Source organism: Triticum aestivum, chromosome 2A (assembly GCF_018294505.1).
Source record: "Triticum aestivum cultivar Chinese Spring chromosome 2A, IWGSC CS RefSeq v2.1, whole genome shotgun sequence".
NCBI lineage: Eukaryota > Viridiplantae > Streptophyta > Magnoliopsida > Poales > Poaceae > Triticum > Triticum aestivum.
In genome coordinates this window covers 682,479,224-682,503,966 of record NC_057797.1, presented here as the reverse complement: position 1 = coordinate 682,503,966, position 24,743 = coordinate 682,479,224, and the positions used below count along the sequence as shown (strand labels likewise).

Genomic DNA, 24,743 nt, shown 5'->3' with positions numbered 1-24,743 from the left:
CAAGTGGAGTACGTACTAACATATGTCGATTTATTCCACATATGTATATACCACACGATCTTCTCTTCACATGCACATCTCATTATTAATTCACGCCCGATATTCCAGGGAACGTGGTCATGTCGACCAAGACAGCGCAGGAGCAGCCCGTCTCGTTGCTCCACCACCTCACGCTCGCCTATATAAGCACGCCCACTTTCTTCTTCTTCCTCAAACCAGCTAACGTATTGGGTTAGCCAAGAGCAAGAAATTGGAAAATTGGATAGATCGAGCGGTGGCTACCACGTACTCTGAGGCCTCAAGCTCCAAGAGCATGGCCCGGATTGCCCCGCTCCTGCTGGTGGCGCTGCTCTCCCTAGCCGTGCAGCTCCCGCCGTCCGCGGCTTGCCCATCCTGCCCCAAACCAAAGCCTCCGCCGCCACCGCCGCGTAAGCTGACGCCTCCGCCGTCCGTGCCCTGCCCTCCGCCGCCACACTCTCCCAAGCCTACACCACCGCACACGCCTACCCCAAAGCCAACACCACCTCACACCCCAACCCCCATGCCTACCCCGCCACACACGCCTACCCCCACGCCAACACCGCCTCACACGCCCATGCCACCACACACTCCAACCCCGGCGCCAACACCGCCTCACACGCCCACGCCGCCGCACACCCCAACCCCCGCGCCAACACCGCCGCACACGCCAACCCCTATGCCCACACCGCCGCACACGCCAACCCCTGTGCCCACACCGCCATACACGCCAACGCCACCCTCCCCAATCCCTCCTACACCAACCCCGGTAACCCCGCCATCACCTGTTCCATCCCCGACACCGTCACCGCCATCAGGCAAGTGCCCAGTGGACACGCTGAAGCTACTGGGATGTGTGGATGCGCTCAACGGGTTGGTGCATGCTGTGATAGGTAGCAGTGCAAGCGACACTTGTTGCCCTCTACTGGCCGGCGTGTCCGGTGTTGACGCCGCACTCTGCCTCTGCACCACCATCGAGCTCAAGGCGCTCAACATCAACCTCGTGCTGCCGATCGCCATTCAGGTGCTTGTTAACCAGTGCGGCAAGACAGTGCCTAGCGATTTCCAATGCCCTATGACGCCGCCATCGCCTGTCACCCCACCACCGACCCCTGTTACTCCTTCGCCTACACCAAAAACGCCGCCATCCCCTGTCACCCCACCACCGACCCCTGTTACTCCTTCTCCTACACCGAAAACGCCACCGTCGCCTGTCACCCCACCACCGACCCCTGTTACTCCTTCGCCTACACCGAAAACCCCGCCATCTCCATCACCGCCTGCAACACCGCCGACTCCTATCACTCCTTCGCCTACACCACCATCTCCTATCACTCCACCACCGACTCCGGTTACTCCACCATCACCGCCGATGGGCAAATGCCCAGTTGACACACTGAAGTTGCTAGGGTGTGTGGACGCACTCAATGGACTGGTGCACACGGTGATCGGCAGCAGTGCCAGCGACACATGTTGCCCACTCTTGTCCGGTGTGGCCGGCCTCGACGCCGCGCTCTGCCTCTGCACCACCATCGAGCTCAAGGCGCTCAACATCAACCTCGTGCTGCCAATTGCCATCCAAGTGCTCGTGAACCAATGCGGCAAGACAGTGCCCAGCGACTTCCAATGCCCTGCGACTCCACCATCGCCGACACCGGTGATGCCGCCATCCCCACCAGTAATGCCGCCCACCCCTGTTACACCGGTTACTCCGCCATCGCCGACACCAATTACACCACCTATTACACCGGTTACTCCGCCATCGCCGACACCAATTACACCACCAACGCCACCATCCCCTGTGGCCCCGGCCCCAGTCCCAGCGACGCCACCGCCATCGTCATCAACGGGCAAGTGCCCCATCGACACGCTGAAACTGTTGGGGTGCGTGGACGCACTCAACGGGCTGGTGCACGCACTAATCGGCAGCAGTGCCAGCGACAAATGTTGCCCGCTGTTATCCGGTGTGGCTGACCTCGACGCAGCCCTATGCCTCTGCACCACCATCAAGCTCAAGGCGCTCAACATCAACCTCGTGCTGCCCATCGCCATCGAGGTGCTCGTCAACCAATGTGGCAAGACAGTGCCCGACGACTTCCAGTGCCCTAGTTAAGCTCCATCAAGTACTATAGTGCTATGAGTATCACCTGCATCTGCATGCAATACAGCCATTAAATCTCTTGGGAGTCACTTATGTAATAATATCTACATGCATGTGCAGCTCTAACTACTTGTGATGTGGAGCTGTGGAACATGCATGCATTTTGTTAGTGTAATTGTCTATCAAATAGTAACCGTGTAACGTTTTATCAACTGTGGTCTTCCATTGGTTTGTAGTGTGTTTTTTCCTTTAAATAAAATGTTTTGCACTGTGTAAAATGAACTTTTTCACATGTATGCATGCCTTGTTTCTGTGTTGGGGAAAAATATCAACCCCAAAGATTCACTTTCATTTGATTCTTATCAACAAGTTGATAGTATGCTCCAAATCCATATGGTCTAAACGGACAAAAAATATGGATTGCAGCAATACAAAGGATCAGGAGATGAGACGAGATGCCACACACTGGGTTCCTAAACCGATATCAGTTCAACAAATTGATAAGTAACAAAAATACAAAGGATCAGGAGTTACCCAGTGACACAGGGAGAGGCCCGCGCACCGCGGCAGGAGGCTGGACGGGGCGGAGGCCCGAGGCCGGACTGCCGGAGGGAACGGCGGCAGAGCACGACAGAAGAACGGTCGCGCGGAGCCGCGGAGTCGGACTGGGCGGGCCGGCAGGGGAAGGTGGAGTACCCGAGCAGAGGGGTCAGGCGGGGGATGTCGGCGCTGCGGCGGTGTAGCTGTGCAGCACAGGCGGAGGCGGCGGTTGACGGGAGAGCTGGGGAGGCAGCATGTGCGGTCGTGGTTCCGTTCCACGCTGCTGGGCAGGCTGGATGCGAGCGACTCGTCCAACAGGTTTTTTTTTTCTTGGGCTTCGGGACTTTGTGGGCTGCTGCTGGGCTGGCTGGACCGCAGGCCGAATCTGGAAACTGACTTCCTGAACTGACCCCTCGAGAAAAAAAAAAGACTGGACTGGCTGCCTTCGGCTAATCGGCTGACCGGTCGTCTCTCAAAAAAATAATCGGCTTACCGGTCTCGTCCGTTCTCACGGCCAGCTGGCTTGCCGACGCAGTACATGTGCATGTGCATGTACATGCATGCAGACCAAGTATGATCGACACCCGGACGGGGCTAGCTTGACTTTTAGCTTCTCCTCGCTTGCCGATGAGGCATCACATTCGACATCCCTGGTGAAGCTTGTTACTTGGAAAGAAGGGGATTGCATGCATCAACGATGATTGATCGTGTGCATGGTGCACATATATAGATACAAGATGGACCGACCTCTACTTGTCTTTCAAGATGTATAAATATATGAGGGGAAAGAGAGATACAACGGTATAAATACAGATTCAAATCCTATACATATGCATTATTATTATTATCCACACCATTCGATCGTGCAAGTGAAAGACAATAATGACGATATATGATGAACTGACTGAGATGAGAAAGAACTGGTATGAACCCGACCTCTTTTGTTTTTGTAAATATGATTAATTTATCGTTTTTGGTTCAGCTTATTATGAATGAAACATGTTTGCAATGACAATTAGAGATTATAGTTGCCCATGCCGTGCTTAATTTGCCAGGAGTTTATAATGGTTTACCTTGCGTGCCGACGTGCTATTAAAATGGTGGTGATGTGGTATTGATAGGGTGGTATCCTCCTTTGAACGATTCGAGTGGCTTGACTTGGCACATGTTCACGTATGTAGTTGAAACAAAATCAACATAGCCTCCACGATATTTATGTTCATGGTGAATTATATCTTACTCATGCTTGCATTCAGTGTTGATTAATTTTAATGCATGTTCATGATTGTTGTCGCTCTCTAGCTGGTCGCTTACCAGTCTTTTTCTAGCCTTCACTTGTACTAAGCGGGAATACTGCTTGTGCATCCAACTCCATAAACCCCAAAAGTTAATTCATATGAGTCCACAATACCTTTATATATGCGGTATCTACCTGCTGTTCCAAGTAAATTTGTATGTGCTAAACTGTAAACCTTCAAATAAAAATTCTGTTTTGTATGCTCGAATAGCTAATGTATCAACTAGGTATGTCTGTATCTTCCATGCTAGGCGGGTTATTCTCAAGAGGAGTAGACTCCGCTCCTCACTTACAAAAAAATAGCTGGTCACCGGGATGCCTAGTCCCATGCTCAAACCAAATCAAAATAATTGCAAACAAAACTCCCCCAGGATTGTTGTTAGTTTGAGGCACCCGTTGTTTCAGGCAAGCCATAGATTGATGCTTGTTGGTGGTGGGAGAGTATAAACTTTACCATTTTGCTATAATAAAGCTATTATTTATTTCCTTATTTCATGATAAATGTTTATTATTCATGCCAGAATTGTATTAACCGGAAACGTGATACATGTGTGAATACATAGACAAACAGAATGTCACTAGTATGCCTCTACTTGACTAGCTCGTTGAATCAAAGATGGTTAAGTTTCCTAGCCATAGACATGAGTTGTCATTTGATTAACGGGATCACATCATTAGAGAATGATGTGATTGACTTGACCCATTCCATTAGCTTAGCACTTGATCGTTTAGTATGTTGCTATTTCTTTTTTTCATGACTTATACATGTTCCTATGACTATGAGATTATGCAACTCCCGTTTACCGGAGGAACACTTTGTGTGCTACCAAACGTCACGACGTAACTGAGTGATTATAAAGGTGCTCTACAGGTGTCTTTAAAGGTACTTGTTGAGTTGGCGTATTTTGAGATTAGGATTTGTCACTCCGATTGTCGGAGAGGTATCTCTGGGACCTATCGGTAATGCACATCACTATAAGCCTTGCAAGCATTGTGACTAATGAGTTAGTTGCGGGATGATGCATTACAGAACGAGTAAAGAGACTTGCCGGTAACGATATTGAACTAGGTATTGAGATACCGACGATCGAATCTCGGGCAAGTAACATACCGATGACAAAGGGAACAACGTATGTTGTTATGCGGTTTAACCGATAAAGATCTTCGTAGAATATGTGGAAGCCAATATGAGCATCCAGGTTTCGCTATTGGTTATTGACCGGAAACATGTCTCGGTCATGTCTACATAGTTCTCGAACCCGTAGGGTCCGCACGCTCAAAGTTCTGTGACGATCGGTATTATGAATTTATGTGATTTGATGTACCAAAGGTAGTAAGGAGTCCCGGATGAGATCGGGGACATGACGAGGAGTCTCGAAATGGTCGAGACGCAAAGATCGATATATTGGATGACTATATTCGGACATCGGAAAGGTTCCGAGTGATTCGGGTATTTTTCGGGGTACCGAGGAGTTACGGGAATACGAGAAAGGAGTAATGGGCCTCATGGGCCAAGTGGTGGAAGAGAGGAGGCAGGGCGCGCGGCCCCCCTAGCCCAAACCGAATTGGACTAGGGGGCCGGCCCCCTTTCCTCCTTTCCTCCCTCTCCTTCCTTCTCCTTCTCCTCCTTCCTTTCCTCCTCCTAGTAGGAGTAGGAAAGGGGAGTCCTACTCCTACTAGGAGGAATACTCATCCTCCTGGCGCGCCCTACAGGGGTCGGCCGGCCTTCCCCCTTCCTCCCTTATATACGGGGCAGGGGGCACCCTAGGACACACAAGTTGATCTGTTGATCTATTCCAGCCGTGTGCGGTGCCCCCCTCCACCATATTCCACCTTGGTTATATCGTAGCGGTGCTTAGGCGAAGCCCTGCGTCGGTACCAACATCATCACCGTCATCACGCCCTCGTGCTGACTGAACTCTCCCGTGAAGCTCTGCTGGATCGGAGTTCACGGGACGTCATCGAGCTGAACGTGTGCTGAACTCAAAGGTGTCGTATGTTCTGTACTTGGATCTGTCGGATCGTGAAGATGTATGACTACATCAACCGCGTTGTGCTAACACTTCTGCTTTCGGTCTACGAGGGTATGTGGACACACTCTCCCCTTTCGTTGCTATCTATCACCATGATCCTGAGTGTGCGTAGGAATTTTTTCGAAATTACTGCGTTCCCCAACAGTGGCATCCGAGCCAGGTTTTATGCATAGATGTTATATGCACGAGTAGAACACAAGTGAGTTGTGGGCGATACAAGTCATACTGCTTACTAGCATGTCATACTTTGGTTCGGCGGTATTGTTGGATGAAGCGGCCCGGACCGACATTACGCGAGACTGGTTCTACCGACGTGCTTTGCACATAGGTGGCTGGCGGGTGTCAGTTTATCCAACTTTAGTTGAACTGAGTGTGGCTACGCCTGGTCCTTGAGAAGGTTAAAACAACACTAACTTGACGAACTATCATTGTGGTTTTGATGCTTAGGTAAGAACGGTTCTTGCTCAGCCCATAGCAGCCACGTAAAATTTGCAACAACAAAGTAGAGGACGTCTAACTTGTTTTTGCAGGGCATGTTGTGATGTGATATGGTCAAGACGTGATGAGATATAAATTGTTGTATAAGATGATCATGTTTTGTAAAAGTTATCGGCAACTGGCAGGAGCCTTATGGTTGTCTCTTTATTGCATAAGATGCAAGTGCCATGTAATTGCTTTACTTTATCGCTATGCAATAGCAATAGTTGCAAAAGCAATAGCTGGTTTGACGACCATGTGATGACACGTTGATAAAAGATCAAGATGATGGAGATCATGGTGTCATGCCGGTAACAATGGAGATCATGCTAGTACTTTAGAGATGGAGATCAAAAGCACAAGATGATGATGGCCATATCATGTCACATATTTTGATTGCATGTGATATTAATCTTTTATACATCTTATTTTGCTTAGTTCGGCGGTAGCATTATAAGATGACCTCTCACTAAATTTCAAGGTAAAAGTGTTCTCCCTGAGTATGCACCGTTGCCAAAGTTCGTCGTGCCGAGACACCACATGATGATCGGGTGTGATAAGCTCTACGTTCATCTACAACGGGTGCAAGCCAGTTTTGCACACGCAGAATACTCGGGTTAAACTTGACAAGCCTAGCATATGCAGATATGGCCTCAGAACACTGGAGACAGAAAGGTCGAGCGTGAATCATATAGTAGATATGAACAACATAGTGATGTTGACCATTGAAAACTACTCCATCTCACGTGATGATTTAGATGATTTGGATCACGTGATCATTTAGATGACTAGAGGGATGCCTATCTAAGTGGGAGTTCTTAAGTAATATGATTAATTGAACTTTAATTTATCATGAACTTAGTCGTGATAGTATTTGCATAACTATGTTGTAGATCAATAGCTCGCAATGTTGCTCCCCGTTTATTTTTGATATGTTCCTAGAGAAAAACTATGTTGAAAAATGTTAGTAGCAATGATGTGGACTAGCTCTGTAATCAGAGGTTTATCCTCATTGCTGCACAGAAGAATTATGTCCTTATGCACCGCTAGGTGACAGACCGATTGCAGGAGAAAAAGCAAACGTTATGAATGTTTGACAAAGCTCGGTATGATGACTACTTGATAGTTTAGTGCACCATGCTTTACGGCTTAGAACCAGGACTTCAAAAATGTTTTGAACGCCACGGAGCATGTAAGATGTTCCTAGAGTTGAAATTGGTATTTCATACTCATGCCCGTGTCGAGACGTATGAGACCTCTGACAGTACTTTGCCTACAAAGATGGAGGAGAATAGCTCAACCAGTGAGCATATACTCAGATTGTCTAGGTACTACAATTGCTTGAATCAAGTTGGAGTTAATCTTCCAGATAAGATAGTAATTGACAAAGTTCTCTAGTCATTATCACCAAGTTACTAGAACTTCGTGATGAACTATAATATGCAAGGGATGACGAAAGTAATTCCCGAGCTCTTCGCAATGCTGAAATTGGCGAAGGTAGAAATCAAGAAAAACATCAAGTGTTGATGGTTAACAAGACCATTAGTTTCAAGAAAAGGGCAAAGGGAAGAAGGGGAACTTCAAGAAGAACGACAAGCAAGTTGCTGTTCAAGTGAAGAAGCCGAAGTCTGGACCTAAGCCTGAGACTAAGTGCTTTTACTGCAAAGGGACTAGTCACTGGAAGCGGAACTGCCCCAAGTATTTGGCGGATAAGAAGGATGGCAAAGTGAACAGAGGTATATTGGATATACATGTTATTGATGTGTATTTTACTAGTGTTTATAGCAACCCCTCGGTATTTGATACTAGTTCAGTTGCTAAGAGTAGTAACTTGAAACGGGAGTTGCAGAATGAACAGAGACTAGTTAAGGGTGAAGTAATGATGTGTGTTGGAAGTAGTTCACAGAATGATATGATCATTATCGCACATTCCCTATAATTTCGGGATTAGTGTTTAACCTAAAATAAATGTTATTTGGTGTTTGCGTTGAGCATGAATATGATTTAATCATATTTATTACAATACGGTTATTCATTTAAGTCAGAGAATAATTGTTGTTCTGTTTACAAGAATAAAACCTTCTATGGTCATACATCCAATGTAAATGGTTTACTAAATCTCGATCATAATGATACACATATTCATAATATTGAAGCCAAAAGATGCAAAGTTAATAATGATAATGCAACTTATTTGTGGCACTGCCGTTTAGGTCATATTGGTGTAAAGCGCATGAAGAAAGTCCATGCTGATGGGCTTTTGGAATCACTTTATTATGAATCACTTGATGCTTGCGAACCATGCCTCATGGGCAAGATGACTAAGACTCCGTTCTTCGGAACAATGGAGCGAGAAACTAACTTATTGGATATAATACATACTGATATATGAGGTCCGATGAGTGTTGAGGCTCGCGGCGGGTATCGTTATTTTCTGACCTTCACAGATGATTTGAGCAGATATGGGTATATCTACTTGAAGAAACATAAGTCTGAAACATTTGAAAAGTTCAAAGAATTTCAGAGTGAAGTGGAAAATCATCGTAACAAGAAAATAAAGTTTCTATGATCTGATCGCAGAGGCGAATATTTGAGTTACGAGTTTGGTCTTCAATTAAAACAATGTGGAATAGTTTCACAAACTTATGCCACCTGGAACACCACAGCGTAATGGTGTGTCCGAACGTCATAACTGTACTTTATTTGATATAGTGCAATCTATGATGCCCCTTACCGATTTACCACTATCGTTTTGGGGTTATGCATTAGAGACAGCTGCATTCACATTAAAAAGGGCACCATCTAAAACCGTTGAGATGACACTGTATGAACTGTGGTTTAGCAAGAAACCTAAGCTGTCATTTTTTAAAGTTTGGGGTTGCGATGCTTATGTGAAAAAGTTTCATGTTGATAAGCTCAAACCGAAGTCGGAGAAGCGCGTCTTCATAGGATACCCAAAAGTAACTGTTGGGTACACCTTCTATCACAAATCGGAAGGCAAGATATTTGTTGCTGGCAATGGATCCTTTCTAGATAAGGAGTTTCTCTCGAAAGAAGTGAGTGGGACGAAAGCAGAACTTGATGAGGTAACTGTACCTGCTCCCTTATTGGAAAGTAGTTCATCACAGAAATCTATTCCTGTGACTCCTACACCAATTAGTGAGGAAGCTAATGATGATGATCATGTAACTTCAGATCAAGTTACTACCGAACCTCGTAGGTCAACCAGAGTGAGATACGCACCAGAGTGGTACGGTAATCCTGTTCTGGAGGTCATGTTGCTTGACCATGATGAACCTACAAACCGTGAGGAAGCGATGATGAGCCCAGATTCCACGAAATGGCTTGATACCATGAAATCTGAGATGGGATCCATGTATGAGAACAAAGTGTGGACTTTGGTTGACTTGCCCGATGATCAGCAAGCCATAGATAATAAATGGATCTTCAAGAGGAAGACGGACGCTGATAGTAGTGTTACTATCTAGAAAGCTAGACTTGTCGAAAATGGTTTTGACAAAGTTCAAGGTGTTCACTATGATGAGATTTTCTCATTCGTATCAATGCTTAAGTCTCCGAATCATGTTAGCAAATTGCCACATTTTATGAAATCTGTCAAATGGATGTCAAAACTACATTCCTTAATGGATTTCTTAAAGAAGAGTTGTATATGATGCAACCAGAAGGTTTTTGTCGATCCTAAAGGTGCTATCAAAATTTTCAAGCTCCAACGATCCATCTATGGACTGGTGCTAGCATCTCGGAGTTGGAATATATGCTTTGATGAGTTGATCAAAGCATATAGTTTTATACAGACTTATGGTAAAGCACTACATCATTTCTAATAAATATATGTGAATGACATAATGTTGATCGGAAATAATGTAGAATTTTCTGGAAAGCATAAAGGAGTATTTGAAAGGAGTTTTTTCAAAGAAAGACCTCGGTGAAGCTGCTTACAAATTGAGCATCAAAGATCTATAGAGATAGATCAAGACGCTTGATAAGTTTTTCAATAAGTACATACCTTGACAAGATTTTGAAGTAGTTCAGAATGGAACAGTCAAAGAAAGAGTTCTTGCCTGTGTGGCAAGGTGTGAAATTGAGTAAGACTCAAAGCCCGACCACGACAGAAAATAGAGAGAGAATGAAAGTCATTCCCTATGCCTCAGCCATAGGTTCTATAAAATATGCCATGCTGTGTACCAGATCTATTGTATACCTACACTGATTTTGGCAAGGGAGTACAATAGTGATCTAGGAGTAGATCACTGGACATCGGTCAAAATTATCCTTAGTGGAATAAGGATATGTTTCTCGATTATGGAGGTGACAAAAGGTTCATCGTAAAGGGTTAAGTCGATGCAAATTTTGACACTGATCCAGATGACTCTAAGTCTCAATCTGGATGCATATTGAAAGTGGGAGCAATTAGCTAGAGTAGCTCCGCGCAGAGCATTGTTGACATAGAAATTTGCAAAATACATACGGATTTGAATGTGGCAGACCCGTTGACTAAACTTCTCTCACAAGCAAAACATGATCACACCTTAGTACTCTTTGGGTGTTAATCACATAGAGATGTGAACTAGATTATTGACTCTAGTAAACCCTTCGGGTGTTGGTCACATGACGATGTGAACTATGGGTGTTAATCACATGGTGATAACTATTGGTGTTACATCACATAGCGATGTGAACTAGATTATTGACTCTAGTGCAAGTGGGAGACTGAAGGAAATATGCCCTAGAGGCAATAATAAAGTTATTATTTATTTCCTTATTCCATGATAAATGTTTATTATTCATGCTAGAATTGTATTAATCGGAAACTTGATACATGTGTGAATACATAGACAAACAAAATGTCACTAGTATGCCTCTACTTGACTAGCTCGTTGAATCAAAGATGGTTAAGTTTCCTAGCCATAGACATGTGTTGTCATTTGATTAATGGGATCACATCATTAGAGAATGATGTGATTGATTTGACCCATTCCGTTAGCTTAATACTGGATCATTTAGTATGTTGTTATTGCTTTCTTCATGACTTATACATGTTCCTATGACTATGAGATTATGCAACTCTCGTTTACCGGAGGAACACTTTATGTGCTACCAAACGTCACAACGTAAATGGGTGATTATAAAGGTGCTCTACAGGTGTCTCCAAAGGTACTTGTTGAGTTGGCGTATTTCGAGATTAGGATTTGTCACTCCGATTGTCGGAGAGGTATCTCTGGGCCCTCTCGGCAATGCACATCACTATAAGCCTTGCAAGCATTGTGACTAATGAGTTAGTTGCGGGATGATGCATTACAGAACGAGTAAAGAGACTTGCTGGTAACGAGATTGAACTAGGTATTGAGATACCGATGATCGAATATCGGGCAACTAACATACCGATGACAAAGGGAACAACGTATGTTGTTATGTGGTTTAACCGATAAAGATCTTCGTAGAATATGTGGGAGCCAATATGAGCATCTAGTTTCCGATATTGGTTATTGACCGGAAACGTGTCTCGGTCATGTCTACATAGTTCTCGAACCCGTAGGGTCCGCACGCTTAAAGTTCTGTGACGATCGGTATTATGAGTTTATGTGATTTGATGTACCGAAGGTAGTTCGGAGTCCCTGATGAGATCGGGGACATGACGAAGAGTCTCGAAATGGTTGAGACATAAAGATCGATATATTGGACGACTATATTCGGAAATCGGAAAGGTTCCGAGTGATTCGGGTATTTTCGGGGTACCGAGGAGTTACGGGAATACGAGGAAGATGTAATGGGCCTCATGGACCAAGCGGTGGAAGAGAGGAGGCATGGCGCCCCCCTAGCCCAAACCGAATTGGACTAGGGGGCCGGCCCCCCTTTCCTCCTTTTCCTCCCTCTCCTTCCTTCTCCTTCTCCTCCTTTGTTTCCTCCTCCTAGTAGGAGTAGGAAAGGGGAGTCCTACTCCTACTAGGTGGAGGACTCCTCCTCCAGGCGCGCCCTACAGGTGTCGGCCGGCCTTCCCCCTTGCTCCTTTATATACGGGGGCAGGGGCACCGTAGGACACACAAGTTGATATGTTGATCTATTCCAGCCATGTGCGGTGCCCCCTTCACCATATTCCACCTCGGTTATATCGTAGCGGTGCTTAGGCGAAGCCCTGCGTGGGTAGCAACATGATCACCGTCATCACGCCATCGTGCTGACGGAACTCTCCCGTGAAGCTCTGCTGGATCGGAGTTCGTGGGGCATCATCGAACTTAACGTGTGCTGAACTCGGAGGTGCCGTATGTTCGGTACATGGATCAATCGGATCGTGAAGACGTACGACTACATCAACCGCGTTGTGCTAACGCTTCCGCTTTCGGTCTACGAGGGTACGTGTATACACTCTCCCCTTTCGTTGCTATGCATCACCATGATCCTGAGTGTGCGTAGGAATTTTTTTGAAATTACTATGTTCCCCAACAGTGGCATCTGAGCCAGGTTTTATGTGTAGATGTTATATGCACGAATAGAACACAAGTGAGTTGTGGGCGATACAAGTCATATTGCTTGCCAGCATGTCATACTTTGGTTCGGCGGTATTGTTGGATGAAGCGGCCCGGACCGACATTCGCGTACGCTTACGCGAGACTGGTTCTACCGACTTGCTTTGCACATAGGTGGCTGGCGGGTGTCAGTTTCTCCAACTTTAGTTGAACCGAGTGTGGCTACGCCCAATCCTTGAGAAGGTTAAAACAGCACTAACTTGACGAACTATCGTTCTGGTTTTGATGCATAGGTAAGAACGGTTCTTGCTCAGCCCGTAGCAGCCATGTAAAATTTGCAACAACAAAGTAGAGGACGTCTAACTTGTTTTTGCAGGGCATGTTGTGATGTGATATGGTCAAGACGTGATGAGATATAAATTATTGTATAAGATGATCATGTTTTGTTAAAGTTATTGACAACTGGCATGAGCTTTATGGTTGTCTCTTTATTGCATAAGATGCAAGTGCCATGTAATTGCTTTACTTTATCGCTATGCGATAGCAATAGTTACAAAAGCAATAGCTGGTGAGATGACCATGTGACGACACGTTGATAAAAGATCAAGATGATGGAGATCATGGTGTCATGCCGATAATAATGGAGATCATGATAGTACTTTGGAGATGAAGATCAAAAGCACAAGATGATGATGGCCATATCATGTCACATATTTTGATTGCATGTGATGTTTATCTTTTATACATCTTATTTTGCTTAGTTCGGCGGTAGCATTATAAGATGATCTCTCACTAAATTTCAAGGTAAAAGTGTTCTCCCTGAGTATGCACCGTTGCCAAAGTTCGTCGTGCCGAGACACCGCGTGATGATCGGGTGTGATAAGCTCTACTTTCATCTACAACGGGTGCAAGCCAGTTTTGCACACACAGAATACTCGGGTTAAACTTGACGAGCCTAGCATATGCAGATATGGCCTCGGAACACTGGAGACCAAAAGGTCAAGCATGAATCATATAGTAGATATGATCAACATAGTGATGTTCACCATTGAAAACTACTCCACCTCACGTGACGATCGGACATGGTTTAGTTGATTTGGATCACGTGATCATTTAGATGACTAGAGGGATGCCTATCTAAGTGGGAGTTCTTAAGTAATATGATTAATTGAACTTTAATTTATCATGAACTTAGTCCTGATAGTATTTGCATAACTATGTTGTAGATCAATAGATCGCGATGTTGCTCCCCGTTTATTTTTGATATGTTCCTACAGAAAAACTATGTTGAAAAATGTTAGTAGCAATGATGCGGACTAGCTCCGTGATCTGAGGTTTATCCTCATTGCTGGACAGAAGAATTATATCCTTGATGCATCGCTAGGTGACAGACCGATTGCAGGAGCAAAAGCAAACGTTATGAACGTTTTACAAAGCTCGGTATGATGACTATTTGATAGTTTAGTGCACCATGTTTTACGGCTTAGAACCGGGACTTCAAAAATGTTTTGAACGCCACGGAGCATGTAAGATGTTCCAAGAGTTGAAATTGGTATTTCATACTCGTACCCGTGTCGAGACGTATGAGACCTCTGACAGTACTTTGCCTACAAAGATGGAGGAGAATAGCTCAACAAGTGAGCATATACTCAGATTGTCTGGGTACTACAATTGCTTGAATCAAGTTAGAGTTAATCTTCCAGATAAGATAGTAATTGACAAAGTTCTCTAGTCACTATCACCAAGTTACTAGAACTTCGTGATGAACTATAATATGCAAGGGGTGACGAAAGTAATTCCCGAGCTCTTCGTAATGCTGAAATTGGCGAAGGTAGAAATCAAGAAAAACATCAAGTGTTGATGGTTAACAAGACCACTAGATTCAAGAAAAAGGCAAAGGGAAGAAGGGGAACTTCAAGAAGAATGGCAAGCAAGTTGCTGCTCAAGTGAAGAAGCCCAATTCTGGACCTGAGCCTGAGACTAAATGCATTTACTACAAAGAGACTAGTCACTGGAAGCAGAACTACCCCAAGTGTTTGGCGGATAAGAAGGATGGCAACGTGAACAAAGGTATATTGGATATACATGTTATTGATGTGCACTTTACTAGTGTTTATAGCAACCCCTCGGTATTTGATACTAATTCAGTTGCTAAGAGTAGTAACTTCAAACGGGAGTTGCAGAATGAACAGAGACTAGTTAATGGTGAAGTGACGATGTGTGTTGGAAGTAGTTTCAAGAATGATATGATCATTATCGCACACTCCCTATACTTTCGGGATTAGTGTTGAACCTAAAATAAATGTTATTTGGTGTTTGCGATGAGCATGAATATGATTTGATCATGTTTATTGCAATACAGTTATTCATTTAAGTCAGAATAATTGTTGTTCAGTTTACATGAATAAAACCTTCTATGGTCATACATTCAATGTAAATGGTTTACTAAATCTCGATCGTAATGATACACATATTCATAATATTGAAGCCAAAAGATGCAAAATTAATAATGATAGTGCAACTTATTTGTGGCACTGCCGTTTAGGTCATATTGGTGTAAAGCGCATGAAGAAAGTCCATGCTGATGGGCTTTTGGAATCACTTGATTATGAATCACTTGATGCTTGCGAACCATGCCTCATGGGCAAGATGACTAAGACTCCGTTCTTCGGAACAATGGAGCGAGCAACTGACTTATTGGATATAATACATACTGATGTATGAGGTCCGATGAGTGTTGAGGCTCGCGGCGGGTATCGTTATTTTCTGACCTCCACCGATGATTTGAGCAGATATGGGTATATCTACTTGAAGAAACATAAGTCTGAAACATTTGAAAAGTTCAAAGAAGTTCAGAGTGAAGTGGAAAATCATCGTAACAAGAAAATAAAGTTTCTACGATCTAATCGTAGAGGGGAATATTTGAGTTACGAGATTGGTCTTCAATTAAAACAATGTGGAATAGTTTCACAAACTCATGCCACCTGGAACACCACAGCGTAATGGTGTGTCCGAATGTCATAAGCGTACTTTATTTGATATAGTGCAATCTATGATGCCTCTTACCGATTTACCACTATCGTTTTGGGGTTATGCATTAGAGATAGCTGCATTCACATTAAAAAGGGCATCATCTAAATCCGTTGAGACGACACCGATTGAACAGTGGTTTAGCAAGAAACCTAAGCTGTCGTTTCTTAAAGTTTGGGGTTGCGATGCTTATGTGAAAAAGTTTCATCTTGATAAGCTCAAACCCAAGTCGGAGGAGTGCGTCTTCATAGGATACCCAAAAGTAACTGTTGGGTACACCTTCTATCACAAATCCGAAGGCAAGATATTTGTTGCTGAGAATGGATCCTTTCTAGAGAAGGAGTTTCTCTCGAAAGAAGTGAGTGGGAGGAAAGTAGAACTTGATGAGGTAATTGTACCTGCTCCCTTATTGGAAAGTAGTTCATCACAGAAATCCGTTACTGTGACTCCTACATCAATTAGTGAGGAAGCTAATGATGACGATCATGTAACTTCAAATCAAGTTACTACCGAACCTCGTTGGTCAACCAGAGTGAGATCTGCACCAGAGTGGTACGGTAATCCTGTTCTGGAGGTCATGTTGCTTGACCATGACGAACCTACGAACTATGAGGAAGGGATGATGGGCCCAGATTCCACGAAATGGCTTGATGCCATGAAATCTGAGATGGAATCCATGTATGAGAACAAAGTGTGGACTTTGGTTGACTTGCCCGATGATCAGCAAGCCATAGATAATAAATGGATCTTTAAGAGGAAGACAGACGCTGATAGTAGCGTTACTATCTACAAAGCTAGACTTGTCGAAAATGGTTTTGACAAAGTTCAAGGTGTTGACTACGATGAGATTTTCTCATTCGTAGCAATGCTTAAGTCTGCCCGGATCATGTTAGCAAATTGCCACATTTTATGAAATCTGGAAAATGGATGTCAAAACTACATTCCTTAATGGATTTCTTAAAGAAGAGTTGTATATGATGCAACCAGAAGGTTTTTGTCGATCCTAAAGGTGCTAAAAAAGTATGCAAGCTCCTGTGATCCATCTATGGACTGGTGCAAGCATCTCGGAGTTGGAATATACGCTTTGATGAGTTGACCAAAGAGTGGGAGCACTACAACATTTCTGATAAATATATGTGAATGACATATTGTTGATTGGAAATAATGTAGAATTTTCTAAAAAGCATAAAGGAGTATTTGACAGGAGTTTTTTCAAAGAAAGATCTTGGTGAAGCTGCTTACATATTGAGCATCAAAGATCTATAGAGATAGATCAAGACGCTTGATAAGTTTTTCAATAAGTACATACCTTGATAAGATTTTGAAGTAGTTCAAAATGGAATAGTCAAAGAAAGAGTTTTTGCCTATGTTGCAAGGTGTGAAATTTAGTACGACTCAAAGCCCGACCACGACAGAAAATAGAGAGAATAAAAGTCATTCCCTATGCCTCAGCCATAGGTTCTATAAAATATGCCATGCTGTGTACCAGATCTATTGTATACCCTACACTGATTTTGGCAAGGGAGTACAATAGTGATCTAGGAGTAGATCACTGGACATCCGTCAAAATTATCCTTAGTGGAATAAGGATATGTTTCTCGGTTATGGAGGTGACAAAAGGTTCGTCATAAAGGGTTACGTCGATGCAAATTTTGACACTGATCCAGATGACTCTAAGTCTCAATCTGGATGCATATTGAAAGTGGGAGCAATTAGCTAGAGTAGCTCCGTGCAGAGCATTGTTGACATAGAAATTTGCAAAATACATACGGATCTGAATGTGGCAGACCCGTTGACTAAACTTCTCTCTCAAGCAAAACATGATCACACCTTAGTACTCTTTGGGTGTTAATCACATAGCGATGTGAACTAGATTATTGACTCTAGTAAACCCTTTGGGTGTTGGTCACATGACGATGTGATCTGTGGGTGTTAATCACATGGTGATAACTATTGGTGTTACATCACATGGCGATGTGAACTAGATTATTGACTCTAGTGCAAGTGGGAACTGAAGGAAATATGCCCTAGAAGCAATAATAAAGTTATTATTTATTTCCTTATTCCATGATAAATGTTTATTATTCATGATAGAATTGTATTAACCGGAAACTTGATACATGTGTGAACACATAGACAAACAAAATGTCACTAGTATGCATCTACTTGACTAGCTCGTTGGATCAAAGATGGTTAAGTTTCCTAGCCATAGACATGAGTTGTCATTTGATTAACGGGATCACATCATTAGAGAATGATGTGATTGACTTGACCCATTCCGTTAGCTTAGCACTGGATCGTTTAGTATGTTGTTATTTCTTTCTTCATGACTTATACATGTTCCTATGACTATGAGATTATGCAACTCCCGTTTGCCGGAGGAACACTTTGTGTGCTACCAAACGTCACAACGTAACTGGGTGATTATAAAGGTGCTCTACAGGTGTCTCCAAAGGTACTTGTTGAGTTGGCGTATTCCGAGATTAGGATTTGTCACTCTGATTGTCCCAGAGGTATCTCTGGGCCCTCCCGGTAATGCACATCACTATAAGCCTTGCAAGCATTGTGACTAATGAGTTAGTTGCGGGATGATGCATTACAGAATGAGAAAAGAGACTTGCCGGTAACGAGATTGAACTAGGTATTGAGATACCGACGATCGAATCTCAGGCAAGTAACATACCGATGACAAATGGAATAACATATGTTGTTATGCAGTTTAACCGATAAAGATCTTCGTAGAATATGTGGGTGCCAATATGAGCATCCAGGTTCCTCTATTGGTTATTGACCGGAAACGTGTCTCGGTCATGTCTACATAGTTCTCAAACCCGTAGGGTCCGCACGCTTAAAGTTCTGTGACGATCGGTATTATGAGTTTATGTGATTTGATGTACCGAAGGTAGTTCGGAGTCCCGGATGACATCGGGGACATGGCGAGGAGTCTCGAAATGGTCGAGACGTAAAGATCGATATATTGGATGACTATATTCGGACATCGGAAAGGTTCCGAGTGATTCAGGTATTTTTCGGAGGTACCAGGGAGTTACGGGAATACGAGGAGGAAGTAATGGGCCTCATGGGCCAAGTGGTGGAAGAGAGGAGGCAGGGCGTGCGCCCCCCCTAGCCCAAACCAAATTGGACTAGCCCCCCCCCTCCTCCTTTTCCTCCCTCTCCTTCCTTCTCCTTCTCCTCCTTCGTTTCCTCCTCCTAGTAGGAGTAGGAAAGGGGAGTCCTACTCCTACTAGGATGAGGACTCCTCCTGGCGCGCCCTACAGGGGCCGGCCGGCCTTCCCCCTTGCTCCTTTATGTACGGGGGCAGGGGCACCCTAGGACACACAAGTTGATCTGTTGATCTATTCCAGCCGTGTGCGGTGCCCCCCTCCACTATATTCCACCTTGGTTATATCGTAGCGGTGCTTAGGCGAAGCCCTGCGTCGGTAGCAATATCATCACCGTCATCACGCCGCCGTGCTGACGGATCTCTCCCGTGAAGCTCTGCTGGATCGGAGTTCGCGCGACGTCATCGAGCTTAACGTGTGCTGAACTCGGAGGTGTCGTACGTTCGATACTTGGATCGGTCGGATCGTGAAGATGTACGACTACATCAACCGCGTTGTGCTAACGCTTCCGCTTTTGGTATACGAGGGTATGTATATACACTATCCCCTTTCGTTGCTATGCATCACCATGATCCTGAGTATGTAGGATTTTTTTTGAAATTACTACATTCCCCAACAATAACTATTGCATGAGGAATCACACCCGACATAATTATCCATCACTGATCCATTGCCTACAATCTTTTCACATATTGATCTTTGCTTAGTTACTTTTCCGTTGCCACTGTTACAATTACTACAAAACTGCTACTGTTACTTTTGCTAAAGTTACCGCTACTATCATATTACTTTACTACTAAACACTTTGCTGCAGATATTAAGTTTTCCAGGTGTGGTTGAATTGACAACTCAGCTGCTCATACTTGAGAATATTCTTTGGCTTCCCTTGTGTCAAATCATTAAATTTGGGTTGAATACTCTACCCTCGAAAACTGTTGCGATCCCCTATACTTGTGGGTTATCAAGACTATTTTCGAGTGCCGTTGCCGGGGAGCATAGCTCTATTCTTTGAGTCACTTGGGATTTATATCTGCTGATCACTTTGAGAAACTTGAAAGATGAAAGAACCAAGATTTTTCCCTCAACTACGAGGGGAGGTAAGGAACTGCCATCTAGCTCTGCACTTGATTCATCTTCTGTTTTGAGTAAACTTGCGACACCTACTCTTGCTATTCATTCTGATATGTCGCATGTTATTGATGATGCCACTTCTGCTTTGCATGATACTTATGATGAAACTACTTCTATGCTTGATAATATTGTGCCACTAGGTGAATTTCTTGATGAACAACTTGCTAGGGTTAGAGAGAGTGAAATTATTGAAACTGATAATATTGATGAAAGTGATGATGAAGATTCTCCCCCTAGATATGAATTACATGTTGTGCCTGAGGGCTATGTTATGGATGAAGAAACTGCTAGAGACTTTCTTGCTTGCAATGATAGATATGATCTTAAGAAATTATTAGCTAAGATGAAAGAAAAATATTTGAATGCTAGAATGAAACATGACCCTGCTTTTGCTACTTCAACTATCATTATTACTGATAAGGATTATGATCTCTGTTGATCCTGAGTTAATTACTTTGGTTGAACCTGATCCTTTTATGGCTATGAATCTGAAACTGTTGTGGCACATCTTACTAAATTAAATGATATAGCCACCCTTTTCACTAATGATGAGAAAACTCGCTATTACTTCATCCTTAAGTTATATACGTTCTCATTAAAGGGTGATGCTAAAACATGGTTTAATTCTCTTGATCCTGGTTGTGTGCGTAGTCCCCAGGATATGATTTATTACTTCTCTGCTAAATATTTCCCCGCTCATAAGAAATAAGCTGCCTTAAGGGAAATATAATTTTGTGCAAATTGAAGAAGAGAGTCTCCCACAAGCTTGGGGGAGGCTTCTCCGATTACTTAATGCTTTGCCTGATCATCCTCTCAAGAAAAATGAAATACTTGATATCTTTTATAATGGACTAACTGATGCTTCCAGAGACTAGCTGGATAGTTGTGCTGGTTGTGTTTTCAGAGAAAGAACTGTTGATCAAGCTGAATTGCTATTGAATAATATGTTGACTAATGAAAAATAATTGGACACTTCCTGAACCAACTCTGAAGAAAAGGGGTATTCTATTTCTCAGTCCTGAACATACACAAGAGGCAAAGAAATCTATGAAAGAAAAAGGTATTAAAGCTGAAGATGTTAAGAATTTACCACCTATTGAAGAGATACATGGTCTTGATAACCCGATACAGGTAGTAAAGGTAAATTCTCTCTATAGATTTGATGAAGGTGATATTCGTCGTTATAAGTCTGCTAGCCAATGCTTGGATGAGTTTGATAATTTTATTGTTAAACAAGAAAACTTCAATGCTTATGTTGGTAGATAATTGAAACGCAATGGCTATATGATTGAACACTTGAGTTATTATATGTCTAGAGTTAAAGGTGAACTTAAACTTATTAGTAAACATGCTTCTATGGTCACCACTCAAGTAGAACAAGTACTTAAGGCTCAAAATGATTTGCTCAATGAATTAAATAATAAGAAAAATGATAATGTTGTTAGAGTTATGACTAGAGAGGGTAAAATGACTCAGGAACCTTTGTATCCCAAGGGCCATCCTAAGAGAATTGAGCAAGATTCTCAGAGAACTAATGTTGATGCACCTAGTTCTTCTAAAAGGAAGAAAAAGAAAAATGATAGGACTTTGCATGTTTCTAGTGAACCTGTTGTAGACACACCTGAGAATCCCAATGATATTTCTATTTATGATGCTGAAACACAATCTGGTAATGAACATGAACCTAGTGATAATGATAATGATGATGTTCATGTTGATGCTCAACCTAGCAATAACAATGATGTAGAGATTGAACCTGCTGTTGATCTTGATAACCCACAATCAAAGAATCAACATGATGATAAGAGAGACTTCGTTGCTAGGAAGCACGGTAAAGAAAGAGAACCATGGGTTCAGAAACCCATGCCTTTTCCTCCTAAACCATCCAAGAAAAAGGATGATGAAGATTTTGAGCGCTTTGCTGAAATGATTAGACATATCTTTTTGCGTATGCGTTTGAATGATATGCTTAAAATGAACCCTTATGCTAAGTAAATGAAAGATATTGTTACTAATAAAAGAAAGATAGTGGAAGCTGAAACTTCCACCATACTTGCTAATTACACTTTTAAAGGTGGAATACCAAAGAAACTAGGAGATCCAGGAGTACCAACTATACCATGCTCCATTAAAAGAAACTATGTTCAAACTGCTTTATGTGACCTTGGAGTCGGTGTTAGTGTTATGCCTCTCTCTTTATATCATAGACTTGATTTGAATAAGTTGACACCTACTGAAATATCTTTGCAAATGGCTGATAAATCAACTGCTATACCTGTCGGTATTTGTGAGAATGTGCCTGTTGTGGTTGCAAACGTTACTATTTTAACGGACTTTGTTATTCTTGATATTCCCGAGGACGATAGTATGTCGATTATCCTTGGAAGACCCTTCTTGAATACTGCAGGGGCTGTTATTGATTGCAACAAAGGCAATGTCACTTTTCATGTTAATGGTAATGAGCATACGGTACACTTTCTGAGGAAACAACCTCAAGTCCATAGTATCAATTCTATTGGAAAAAAAATTCAACGATTATTATAGGAGGTTTTGAATTTCCTCTTCCTACCGTGAAGAAGAAATATGATATTCTTATTATTGAGGATGTGCATATCCCCATTGAGGTAACCTAGTGTTACTCGAAAATTCTCCGGTTTCATGCGATTCGGAATGAGTTTGTTAACAAGACTTGATCAACCTTGTTAGTGGATTCGTTTTGATGAGCATGAGATGGATGAAGTTAGAAAGCACAACCTTCTGTACGCTCTTTTTACTTTCTGTTATTTATATTGAATAAAGTAAAAAATAGTATTTTCTCTTTGTTTTCTGAATTATCCTTGCAATAAAAAATACCCTGAAAGTAAAAGTTCTCCAAATGCCCTGAAAATTTAATATGATTTTTTCCAGAATATTTGAGAATTATTGGCACTAAGAACACACCAGGGGGCCTACCATATGCCCACGAGGGTGGAGGGCGCGCCCACCCCCCTAGGCGCACTCCTGCCTCATGGACCCCATGTGGGTCCCCTCCAATTATTCTTGCACCCACACACTTCGTCTTCCTCTAGAAAAAAATGATCCACCAGCTCAAACCCGTGTTTTAGCTCATCTTGCTGCCATTTTCGATCTCCTTGCTCAAAGCTCCATTCACAAAACTGCTTTGGGGGATTGTTCTTCGGTATGTGACTCCTCCAATGGCCCAATTAGTTTTTGTTCTAGTGCTTTATTTATAGCAAATTTTTGCTTCTTAGGTGACCCTATTCTTGAGCTTGCATGTCAAATTTATGTGGTCGAAAGTAGTTTTAATGCATGATATAGCCTCTAGACACTTGTATTAGTAGTTGCTATCAATTTTGTTGAGTTTGGTTCACTTTTATTTTAAGTTACTAAAATTTTCAGAAAAAGATGAAGAGATTTTTGAGGGGCTCATCGAGCCGAAGCTCGAAGGATAAGCAAAGTGAAGAAAATAAGAAGCCCAAGTATAATCTCCCTCATACTGCGGAGGTTCGGCCATGTGAATGGCCTTGTGATGAGTTCTTGAGAGAAGCCGAGATTTATGAAGATTTTTATTGTTTGGCTGAGAATGCAGGCCTCACCGACTTCGTCCACGACCGACATGGACAGTATCTCCTACTCACCAATATTTTTGTGCAAAATTTTCATTTCCATGCTAGGAGATCGCCACCTTCGGTGGAAATCTATTTATATGATGAGCATAAGGAGATGTCACTTTATGATTTTTGCCGGGTTTGTAGGATACCCTTTGAGGGCAGCATAGAGGAACCACATCGTAATGATGTGGAAGGATTCATTGATATGATTGTTGTAGGGGAAACGATGAAGGTTTTCGATGCAAGAATTACTAGCATACATTTTCCTGTCCTACATTACTTCGCAATATTTGCCAGTAGATGCTTAATTGGTCGCGGGAACTGTGGAAATCTTAGTGCCCCTAATATTTTTATTTTGCGCCATGCTTTGTTTCGTGATACCACTTTTAGTTTAGGCGCCATTGTTGCTAAACGGTTAAATCTAAACCGTACAAAGGTCCCGTCTTGGGAGGCATCTTCGCCTCGCGCCTTGCTACACAATTTAACATACCTATTAGGCATTATGAGAAAGAGGAAAAGTTGATGCCTCATGTTTTTCTAGATTATAAGAGCATGGTAGGACATAATTTTATTTTTAAGAAGAAGAAGAAGATGCTTAACTATAGACTGATATTTGATAAGAATTACTTTGAGACTATTACCTTGCCTACTCCCTCTTTGTTCAACATATTTTCAGGCACGTACCTTGTTTTGTCGGAGGTCGTTCAGGCATACCAGAGCCTGACATCAGCTCCAGAGCCGGAACCACTATCTGATCCTCACCGTCAGTCTGTTTATCAGTGGGATCCGGAGGAGATCACCAACCAGTGGCAACCTGAGGACCCTCCTCAGTACACCGGAGAAGGCAGCTTTGATCTGTGGGCATAGACCACCTTAGGCCAAAAGCCTAAGCTTGAGG

General features: G+C 43.0%; 1 protein-coding gene across 1 annotated transcript; it reads left to right on the top strand.

Moving 5' to 3' along the window:
• Positions 1-196: 196 nt before the first annotated feature.
• Positions 197-2,331, top strand: LOC123190204 (36.4 kDa proline-rich protein). The gene has a single exon (XM_044602800.1). The coding sequence runs from the start codon at positions 314-316 to the stop codon at positions 2,129-2,131; it is 1,818 nt and encodes a 605-aa protein (XP_044458735.1). The 5' UTR covers positions 197-313; the 3' UTR covers positions 2,132-2,331.
• The last annotated feature ends 22,412 nt before the right edge of the window (positions 2,332-24,743 follow it).